This window comes from Vombatus ursinus, unplaced genomic scaffold, assembly GCF_900497805.2.
Source record: "Vombatus ursinus unplaced genomic scaffold, bare-nosed wombat genome assembly UNPS02013950.1, whole genome shotgun sequence".
Taxonomy (NCBI): Eukaryota; Metazoa; Chordata; class Mammalia; order Diprotodontia; family Vombatidae; genus Vombatus; species Vombatus ursinus.
In genome coordinates, this window is record NW_020953728.1 from 3660494 (window position 1) to 3672264 (window position 11771).

General features: G+C 38.2%; 1 protein-coding gene across 2 annotated transcripts; it reads left to right on the top strand.

The window, feature by feature from the left end:
* The first annotated feature begins 1658 nt into the window (after positions 1–1658).
* Positions 1659–11550, top strand: MMGT1 (membrane magnesium transporter 1). Of its 2 annotated transcripts, none has more exons than XM_027858978.1 (2): positions 1659–2284; positions 10905–11550. In XM_027858978.1, exon 1 carries the CDS (start codon positions 1721–1723, stop codon positions 2114–2116), a length of 396 nt encoding a protein of 131 aa, XP_027714779.1. In that variant the 5' UTR covers positions 1659–1720; the 3' UTR covers positions 2117–2284; positions 10905–11550. The 2 variants fall into 2 exon arrangements, with proteins under 2 accessions (XP_027714779.1, XP_027714778.1); XM_027858977.1 differs by having other exon boundaries at positions 1659–2869; positions 10905–11330.
* Positions 11551–11771: the final 221 nt, after the last annotated feature.

An 11771-nucleotide genomic window follows, 5' to 3' on the forward strand; every position in this document is an offset into this window, starting at 1 on the left:
GGATAGACTAAATGTCAAATAATACCAGGTATGTATTTTGCTCAGCTGTACTTCTTTGTTGTGGAGGGACAGTTCTAAATGTGTGAGTTGGTGAGTGGAGAGAGTCCTTGGGACAACTAGCAATGTAAAAAAAATTTAAAACATTTAATTAAAAAGAATTTTTAAAAATTTAAAAAATTTAAAATTTTTTAAAAACAGAATTAAATTTATCAACCCTCCCCCTCCAAAAAAAAGAAAGAAAAAAAAAAAGGAAGGCCTAGAGGAGGCAGAAAGACTTGTTTGGGGACTGCTGCAATAATCCAAGGAAATGTTAAGGAGGACCTCTTAGGAGTATCATGGTGCAAATACAGAGAATGATGCAGAAGATATTGCAGAGATAGAGTTAGCAGTGCTTGGTAATTGGATGAGAGAAGAAGAAAGTCAAAATTTTGTACATGGGAGAATGAGTGAATGGTGTTGCCACTGACAAATCCTGAAGTCTAGGAGGAACAGTAAATTTAGAGGGAAAGGTAGTACATAGTAAGATGTTGAATTTGAGGTATCAGCAGCATATTGAGATTCATCCCCTTTACATTATCTATCTTTCTAATTTAAATAGCAATCCAGTCACCTCTCAGGTTTCTCCCCATGGTTTTCACTCTCCCTTGGCAATCTTATATATCTATACAAAACATTATATATATCATTATATAGAATATTAAAACATTGTATGCATATCTGGTCCTCTCCCAAGTTTCTCCCATGGCTCTTTGCACACTTTCCCTTGGCAATTTTATTCACTCCTAATGTTTCAAAAAGTATCTCCATCAAAATGATACATACATGGATACACACATATACAATATTTATATATAGATATATATACACTTTGAGATTATGTATTTACAATATTTTGAAATGCTACATTTACAATAATTTACAATACACATTTTAAGATCATAATTTTGATATATACACGTTTTGAAATTTTATACACAATTTTTAGATAAGTTGGGGAGTCATTTTGATGGAGATCATTTTTGAAACATTGGGAGTGAATAAAATTGCTAAGGCAAAGTGAAAATGGTCATGGAAAGAAACCTGGGAGAGGTACTGGGAAGAGAAAACAGGGCCAAGAAAGCTGGAAAAAACGAAATGTGGCATTAAGGTTCAGAGCTAAAAGGGACTTCAACAGCGACATACAGATGCCGGATATTATTTATTATTATCGTCGCCATTTAGTTATTTTACACATAAAATGACGAAATTAAACCAGAAGGGTCGAGTCAGGATTCTGGCCCCGTGACGCACAAGCCAACGCCCTTTCCATAGCGTCGGACAATCCCCGTCAGGAAGCCACGACGTAAGTTTGGTTCAAACGTTACGTGCTGCAGAGGACTACGAGGACGACGATTGGGGGAGAAAAAGAAAAAAAAAGGCTATCCGGCTCTTTTCTTTCCTCACGGGTCCAACAGGAACCCGCGAGAGTGCCTTAGAATCTCGTGTCCTTTCCCCGAGGCGTGCCCTTCCCTTTCCCTCTTCCTCTGCTCCCTCCTCCTTCCGGTCCTTTCCCCCGCCCTCTCTTCTTCGCTCTCCCCTTCCGCTGTTTCCATTCGTCGAGGGTCGTGACGCCATCACCCAGCGCCGTTAGTGCCCCAAGCCGCGGGCGCAGGAGGAGCTGCGTAGCCGTCGCAGTCACTGTCGTAGTTGCCGTAGCTGTTTCCTCCGTTCGTCGGGAATCATGGCGACTTCTCTGTGGAAAGGGCTGGTGGGGCTGGGCCTCTTCGCGCTGGCCCACGCTGCCTTCTCTGCTGCGCAACATCGTTCCTATATGCGCCTAACAGAAAAGGAAGATGAAGATCTGCCCATCGATATCGTCCTCCAAACGCTGATGGCCTTTGCAGTTACCTGTTATGGTATAGTCCATCTTGCAGGGGAGTTTAAAGACATGGATGCTACTTCAGAACTGAAAAATAAGACACTTGACACGTTAAGGAACCATCCATCTTTTTATGTGTTTAATCATCGCGGTAGAGTATTGTTCCGATCCTCAGATACGGTGTATTCTTCCAACCAAGATGCTTTGTTGTCGAGATCTACAGTGAAGTTACGAAAACTTGAACCTCTGCGTCGTTAAGATTATTCATGTTACAATAACCCGGAAAACGGAGACATAATATTGGAGTTTGGGGTATAAACCAGTTTTTAAAATATCTACATCAGACTTTATACTATAAATATAACCAAGGACTTTGTTTGTACACTGTTAATGAAATGGCTGAATTGTGACTTGGCAATGCAGTATGTAAGTTATTGCGACAGTTATGCTGTGAAACGTGACTGACCTTTCATACTTTAAACACTGTTTCAGTTGATTTTTTTTCAGTTAGAAAAAACTCATTTTTAAAAGTCAGACACTTGAAAAATTTCATCGAAGAACAATGGAGTGTTTTGTAGCAATTTATTTCCTTTGGTTTGCTTACACGACAATTTTAAGGATTTTTTTTGTGTATGTGTGGAAATACTGTGTGGACTACTGAATTTTGCATCAGAAGGGTGGAAAAAGCTGTTGGTCTTCAGTTTTTGGGGTTAAATGTACTGTAACTGCTTAACAGCAATGGCCCTTTGAGACCAAAATGGTGGCTCTTAGGGGTTTTTTTTCCTGACCCTTCAAAAGTGGTTACACTTAAAGTTTCTTTCAGTTTTATCAGTGACTTTCTTCTCCCTACTCTCACCTCCAAGCTGCACCTCCATCAATTGAAGATAACTGTCATGTTATTCTCTAACCTCTCTGGAACTTTATTGAAATATGCTATTTTACTGGGCACTTTTGTGGCAGAGATTATTTGCCCTAACAGAAATTTATCTAACAAGTGCAACTTGCTTAAAGGTACTTGTGTTGCTTTCTTTCTCTGTAAAAATTTTCAGTAATTGTTTATGTAATATGTGTAGTAGCGGAGGATAAATCCTTAAAGATACCATCATTTAGTTAAACTTCCATTTTCATAGTTCAGCTAATCAATTTTCCCCTGTTCTTAATTTTAAACATTAAAATATATTATTAGTTTGTAATTTACTAAGCCAATGGGTTGAAACAGTAGTCAGACTCACTGTATGAAGAGTTCCTCTCAAAATTTTTAAAAAGAATTGGGACAAGTTAGTTCCAGGGATTTTGAACTGATATTTGTACTTAAATGATATTTAAAATGAAATCTAATAATATTGCACAACTTACGATTTATAGTAGACTGATTTTTTATCTTCATTTTACATATTTGAAGATGAAGGTGAATTTAACTTGATTTCTATTTTATGTCATAAAGTAATTGTTCTCTTTTCTAAAAAGAGTTGTTAAATCTTTAAGTCTTAAGTCGTTAAGAAGTTTTGCACAGGCCTCTTTACCACAATATTTTTTTCACTGTGTCTTCTGGGTCCAAATGAAATTAATAGGTGGAAAGTTTACTTCCTTGTAGGACAGGGTCTTTTACTTGATGCTTGACAGACTATTTCTTTAGATTTAAAAGTGACATCAGCAATAAAATTGTAGCTTCTCAAATGAGAGACAATGTTGAAAAGCTTTCTGCAGGCTCAACACTGACTTTGCTTTTCTGATATGAATCAAACCAGCTGGAACTCAGCTATAATGCTAATGAAATGAGTTTAAATCTAAACCATGTGGCTGAAATGTGGTAATCAAATCAAACAATGTGGAAGACAGGTTTTTCAGACTGGGTACTGGAATGCTGCTTTTTGTGAATAGGAGAGTCACTACTTTCTTTCCTTTACCTTGGGTCTCAAAGATGCCAGTTTTTGCTTTAATTCTATGTATAGTGAGAAATGAGTAAGAAATAACATCAAGGGACCCATTATTGCAGTGAAAAATGAGTGATTGTCAGTAGTTTTAATAGTGGTTCTGATGTTTAAATGAGATTATTCCAATTATTTTGAATAGTTTCTTTTGCCACCCAAGTGATACCCTACTTCTTAATGCATTTTTGGCATTCTGTGTAATGGGTGCTTATGCCCACTTATATTTACTAAAGGTTTTAGGAAAGTGCTTGTCACAGGCAAAGTTGGACTTAAAGCCATGCAATATGCTAATTTGGGGCCTGGTTTAAACTTCTAAATAGTTTTGTATTCAATCAACAATCATTTATTAAATGCCTACTATGTACCAGGCAAAGTTGAGATACAAATATAAAGAATGAAATCTTTTCACAAGGAACTTAAATTTTATCAGGGGAGACAAAACTTAGAAATATAAGCATATACAGAATAAATACAAGGTAGTGAGGGAGGGCACCAACAGTTGGAGGGAATGAGAAAAAGCTTTTTGTAGAAGGTGGTGCTTGAGTTAAATCCTGAATGAAGTAAGGGATTCTATGAGTGGAAGTGAGGAAAGAGTACATTTTAGGTGTAGGAGAGATCCTATGCTAAGTCATGGAGATTAGAGATGAAGTGTATGGGAAGAAGCAAGAAGGCCAATTTGAGTAGACCATACATAGAATGTTGGAAGAGTAGTAATGTATAATGAGAGTATATTTGAGTCCAAGTTATAAAAGATTTTAAAAGCCAAACAAGAGGTTTTTAAAATTTTGATTTTATTTTCAGTTCCAAATTCTCTCCCTCTCACTGTGACCTCCCCTATCCATTTGAGAAAGTAAGAAAAACAAAACCAATTAGAAATATGTATAGTCAAGCAAAACAAATTCCCACATTAACCATGTCAAAAAAAAGCATATAATGCCTTCAAACTCTCCGTATCCACCACTTTTCTTTCTGCAAGTGAGTGTTTCATCATGAGTCCTCTGAAACTGTGATTGGTTCCATTGTGTTTATCAGTCTAAATCTTTCAAAGTTGTTTTTCTTTGTAAACAATTATATTTGATTCTAGTATCAGTAGGGAGCCACTGAAGTTTATTGGGCAGGGAAATTATAGGGTCAGACATGCTTTAGGAAAATCGCTTTGACGGCTAGAAAGGGGTGAAGCTTGAGGCAGGGACATCTAGTAGGCAAGAAGTGATGAGGGCCTGAACTAGTGAGAAGGGAATAGATGTGAGGGATGTGGAGGGAGAAATGGAAAAATTTGATGAATGATTGAATATATAGGATGAACAAGTGAGGGTGATGCTAAAGTGATGAGTCTTGATCACTAGAACGATGTCAGGTACCCTCCATAGAAATAAGGAAGTACAAAATGAGGTTTGGTGGAAAAACAATTAATTCTGTTTTGGACATACTGAGTTTGAGATGCCCATGGGACATCTGGTTTGAAAAACTACTAGGTGTTGGTTATGCATGGAATTGTCAATCAGGAAAGAGATGGGCTGGATATATATTTGGAGTCATCTGTCAATGGGAGTTCACTGAGAGTGTATTTAAAAGAAGAGAGCCCAGGATGGGGCCTTGATGTATACCTATCTACCCACAGAGCCCATATCATGGCCTGTAACTGTAGGCATGGGTGAATGATGATGAGCGAAGGGGTCTAAGGAGAACCAAGAGACAAACAGTGTCATGAAAGGAGGTTGAGGATAGTCAACAGGGTTAGAACCTACAGAAAGATGAGGATTAAGAAAAGGTCATTAGGTTTGGCAATAAAGAGAGTATTCCTAACTTGGAAATAATAAGGTCAGAAGCAGAAATTGAAAAGGTTTGAGAAGAGACTAAGAAGAAGTAAAGGCAAGAGGCATTAATGGCTTTTTCTAGAAATTTGGCTAAGAAAGGGAAAAGAGGATCCTATAGAAAATTGGATTTAGAGCTGGAAGAGGACTTTATTCCAGTCCAGCTTTCTCATTTTACAGATTAAGAAACTGAGGTACAGAGAAGTTAAGTGACTTGCTCAGGGTCACACAGCTTTTAAGTATCTGGGGCAGGATTTGAACAGGTCTTCTTGACCCAAAGTCCAGAGGTCTAGTCTTCATTCCATACTTCCTCTATAACAGCTTGAAGGGATGGCAGGACCTAGGCAAGGGTGAGATAGGCAGTAGGGAAGAAAACAGTAGATAGAGAGAGCTTGAAAATTAGACAGGAGGAGAAAGGGAAGGGAAGAAACATTTATGCAGTGCCCACTGTGTGCCAGACAGTTTTTATAAATATTGTCTCATTTGATTCTCATAACAACCCTGGGAGGTAGGTGCTATTCCCATTTTACAGTTAAGAAAACTGAGGCAAACAGTTTAAGTAACTTGCCCAGAGTCACACAGCTAGTAAGTGTCTGAGCCACATTTACTTAAGTCTTCTTGATTTCAGGCCCAGCATGCTGCACACTGCTGTTTGCTGAAGAAGGTAGGAGGAAATAGATCAATGGCATATATAGAAGAATTGGCCTTGTCAAAGAGAAGGGCCACTTCTTCCTCAGAGGCTGGAGTAAAGGATCAAAGAATGAGGGATAAGGGATTTTGAGATGATAAGAAAAATAGCCTGAGGGCCCTGGTTGGGGAAACAAGTGCTTTGGCATGCGCTGTAGACCCTATATAAGTCTGTGAAAGCTTGAGAAGGATTGGCCTTCCCAGGAAAGAGTTGCAGAGGCATACATGGTACATATATGCCTTCATGGACAGCCAGCTTTCAGTTTAAATAAGAGAGTTGGAGGTAGTTTTAGAACATAGAGGGGATTATTAAATATAAAGATACTCAGTTCCCTCTTTGAGCCTTTTCAAAGGATTCTTCAACATTCTTTTGTAGGCTCCTAGACTTAGAGGGACCTAAAGTCATCCCTTCTAATCCTTCCTTTACTGATGAGAAACTGAGGCCTGGTGAGGCGTCCTACAGCTCAGAAGTGTTAAATGGTAAGAGCAGGGCTTCCACTTCACTATACCATGCTGGTCATCATTGACACGAGTTTGAGAGGCAGTGTGGTACAGTGGAAAAATCATTTACTTAGGAGTTAGAAGACCTAGGTTCAAATCCCATTTCTGACATAACTGGATGATTTTAGGCAAGTCATTTAAGTTACCTGGACATCAATTTCCTCATCTATAGAGGACTGGGTTATATGGACCTTTAAGATCCCTGCCATCTCTAAATATATGAGTCTTGATGTGAGATTTTGAATCAATACCTTAAGTAGTATTGTGCCTCTTCTTCCCACTTCTCCCTTTCCTAAGGTTTGATTCCTAGATCAAAGGCAAGATAGGAAACAACATTGTATATTGTGCCATTAGATGCAGCATGATTTTTTGCGGGGGGGAGGTCCTCAAACTGAGGTCTTAACTCACTAGTTCCTTCTTCATGTTTTAAAACTACCATCAGTCTTAATTGCATCAGAAAATCTGATGAGAACTGCTATTTATAGCTCTCTAGAATTTGTTCCCCTAGCTCTCATTATAGTAGCTAAGCAGGGCCTGTTCTGTGACCTTTCAGCTCCATCATTTTTGGTCACTTCACCTCCAAATGACTGGCCAAGGCTTGGAAAGGCCTGTTCTGTTTTCCTGAACTCTCAGCTGCCCTTTTTGTTTTGTTCAGTTGTGTCCAACTCTTTGTGAGCCCATTTTGGTTTTCTTGGCAGAGATACTGGAGTGGTTTGCCTTTTCCTTCTCCAGCTTATTTTATAGATGAGGAACTGAGGCAGACAGGGTTTGCCCAGGGTCACACAGCTAGGAAGTGTCTAAGGTTGGATTTGAACTCTCAAAGATGAGTCTTCCTGACTTCAAGCCCAGCAACTCTATCCACTGCACCACCTGGCTGCCTGAAGCTCTTCTCTGCCTAGGTCTTAAAGTTGTCTTCTCTCTCTCTCTCCATTTTAAAGCTTTAATATTTTCTTCCCTCTGTCTTGGAAGTCTGCATGTTCTTACTGCATCTAAAAACTTCTCCTATTCTCTTCTTGCCTGTACATCTCATCCCCTAAAGCAGATTCTCTAAGTCAGCTCTGCCAGTCAGTCCATCCCTTAGTGGAATAGTTTCTTTTTATGTATACCATGTAGCCTTTGGCCAATTTTCCTAATTATCCCAGATACTTCTGGGTCTCCTTACTTTGTGGCTACTTCCCCAAGACTAACTTGCTTTCTGTCATCATGTAACTCTGCTCCTAGGTGGATCCATCCATAATTTCCCATTGTTGGACCAAGTTAGACTGATACATATTCAAAGACCATTAGAAGTTGGATACCTTTGCTTAGTCATAGCTAGGGATAGAATTGCTCCTCCGAGTCACAATGCACTTGCCCAACTTGAGCTTTCTATTCAGGCAAGGGTGTGTATTTGTGAATTTCAAAAAACTATGTGTTATGTTAATTTCAAATAAAAATTCATGGATGTATCAACATATTCAGATACCCACTTCTCCTGTACCTCAAACACTGAGCAGTGCACTTTTACTAAGTTATACATTTTACTACACCTCCAGATCTGTGTGGGTGTAGATAATAATAGCTAATATTCATATAACACTTTGGGTTTGCAAAGTGCTTTATGCAACAACATTGGAAGTGTGGGTATTATTATTATCCCTATTTTACAGATGAAAAAAACTGAGGCTGACAGAGGATATGACTTGACTTTGGTCAAGTAGTAAATAACTGAGGCAGGATTTGAAATGAGGTCTTCTTCAGATCCACCACTGTCTAGCATGACATGAATGCTAAGGTGTGCATGGGATGGATGGCTTGATAATAAGAAATGAAAGTGGCCAAAAGCATATAGACTAGTCACAATTGTCACACCTATCAGTAGTTCACAAACTTTTTTGGGGGCGGGGGTGGGGGTGGTGGTGGTGGTGAGGCAATTGGGGTTAAGTGGCTTGCCCAGAGTCGCACAGCTAATAAATGTTATGTGTCCGAGGCTGGATTTGAACTCCTCCTGACTCCAGGGCTGGTGCTCTATCCCCTGTGCCACCTAGCTGCTCCACATGAACAATTTTTCAAGAGAAGAGTCTTAAGGTTCTTGACATGGTGGATATTAATTAACCTCATGAGAAATCCCTGAAAATGACAGCTGTTTCAAGTCATTTTAGAATCAGCTGCCTGTGAGCAGTCAAATCATTGACTTGTTAGAGCAAAACTAATAGTAAATGATAAATTAGAAGAGAAGATAAAAATGAGAAGATGTTTGTGATTGCAACAGTTCCATTCTGAATATATTTTTAAAACCTGTTGCTAAAAATAGGAAGAAGAAAAAAGTGAAGAAATTAACATTATTTCAAAGATGCATGTAACTTAGCAAAATGATTGTTACAGTAGGTTGGTCAAGAGAACCCAGAAACTACATTATGTGGCAAATATTTAATCTCCTTGTCAAACACAAATATATGGCAGCTAAGATTTAGAGTACAAAAATACAAGTACTATCTAGACTCATTTGTAAAACGTTACAGGGAAAAGAAAAATAAGCGTATAGAGAGCTTAGCATGAGATTTAATTTATACTGAGAACATTTATAGATGAAATCAGAATGACAACAACCACATAAAATGAAACATATCGGTGTTTATATGGTGGTGTTTTCATCAGTGACAATAGTAGAATTATTACCTTTGATCTGAACACTTCATTACCTGGTATACTGTGCAAGAACATGACAGTGGTGCTTAAGAAAAATGGAGAATGACTGGATCTGATGAAGTACATGCAAGAAGAAAATGTGGGAGGTACTACAATTTTAAAGACACTTAGGGATATATTTTCAAGATATCTCAGAGAGGAAGATTGCAAAAAAGCAAAAATAGAGTGGGTTTACCCTTTTTGTCCAAAACAAGCTTCCAAAATGATAACACTACCAATCTGTATTCTTACTTTCTCATCTCTATAAAGTCTTTGAGTGTGACCTGTGCAAATAATGAGTTTTTTTTGATGAAAACATGAACAAGGAACATACGGACTTTTGAAAATTATTTTTATTATAGCAGATCACAACTTTCTACAATGTAGTAGAGCTGTGTACTGCCTTTTTTTTTTTTTGGTTGATTTAAAAAAGCTTAAAATATTTGAATTAGCAAAACAATACAGCCATAAAGGTTCTTTTTAAACCTGGTGTATTCCATACATGTATTAAAATTATTTTAATGTTAGCTTTTTATAGTGCTCCACAGAGTATAGTGAGGCATAAAACAAAGAGACATACTCACTTAGAGATGCACTTTGGTATATTGACTAGAAGACTAGTCTTGGAGTCAGGATGACTTCAGTTCTAGTCTTACTAGCTGTGTGATGGTGGGATCAGTCACTTAACCTCAGCCCTTAGTAGCCCTCTAAGCCAATAAATTACAAAGCAGTTGCTGACCTGCATCACTGAAGGATGTTTACAAATTATGAGTTCTCTACCAATTAAATCATAGAACTAGATCAAAAAACTTTTTTTTTTTAATGTGCCCACACAAGTGTTTATCAAATGTTATGGAGGATGTCCAGTTCAGAGTAGAAATAGAATAAAGATTCCCTATTGATGTCAAGGTTCTCTAAACACCCCCATTTCCAGATGAAGACCCAGAACAGTACAAAGTATCCTCAGTGAAATTTATAATAATTTGAAAAATATTCTAAATATCTATACTAGCAAAACAAGCAGATGAAAAGCACACATAAGCGTGATGGGGACCTTTGTGTAGATGGCAGGAATACTTGGAAAAGACTGCTAGTTCCATCGCTCCCTTTTTAGTGTAGTGCCTCCTTGAGGCTTATGAAAATTTCAATGCAATTTGTATGACCTGGGTGTTGGCTGTTAGAGCATGATGGGGGTTGAAAAAAATATACTTATCCTACCCCATCTAGGAATGAAGGCTGGGGGACCTTTGTTGGGGAGAGGGTGTGAGTGAAGAAAGATAAAGGCCTAGAGAGTTACCTGTGATCCTTTTCCTCATCAGCCTGGTGTGAGGATTTAAGGTTTGACTAACAAGAAGTTGAAAATGTGTTGATTAGGCCTTGAATGCTGTTGGTATAGGTAATCTCACAAAAGAGTAACATTATTTCCTTTCTCCCTCCACTCACTAGAATAAGCAGCTGAAGCAGAAAATGACAGCCCCAACAGACCACAGATGGCAGCAGCAGCTTGGCAGTGAAGAAGGCACTGTTCCATATGACAGCTGTGCAAAAGGGATGGAGCAGCTGCTGATGTAGAATGAATGGCAGCAGCATGGTGGACTCTGGGAGCACACTAAGGAGACCTTGAGATATGGAACTGAGAAGCAGAAGCACAGCTATGTGTTGGAAGACAGAACTAGGAGATGTGTTCTAGCTATAATGCAACCTTTCTCATTTTGGAGTTCCATTTGTATTCCCTTCCCTACCAGAGTGGAAATCTGAGATAGTGTACCTTTGTGTGTATGAAGGGTGGGGCTGAGATTGATTCTACTACTTCATTTTCCCTTATTTTCTTTGCTTTTCTTTTCCAATTAAATGCTTTGCTATTTAGTTTAATGTTCCTGTCTGGTCTGTTGGTAGAGAATATATTTGTGGAATTTTTTTCTCAAGATCCTTATAAGTATGGGTTTATAGATTATATTGGATTGAACTAAAGATACTGCAGGGATCCAGTGAAGTTTTTTTTTTTCCTTGATTTTTTGAAGACTAAGCTAACTGATGTGTACATTTGTACATTAGTAGACATGCAACAATAAATTACATTGCTTAAGTTGTTTATGCTGGAAGCATTAAGGATTTATTTTTTCTTTCAATGTCTAAGTTATAATTTGGCAGCATTTTTTGTTGTAGGTTGAGGTCTATCAGCAATGCAGGCACCTTAATTTAAGGAACCAGTGTATAATTGTGTTCAAGTACATTACATGAGGTGTTGAACTGTCATTGCTTACTCTACTGAAGTGATGATGCCACCGTGACTATCCACCTATTGGAAAGCTT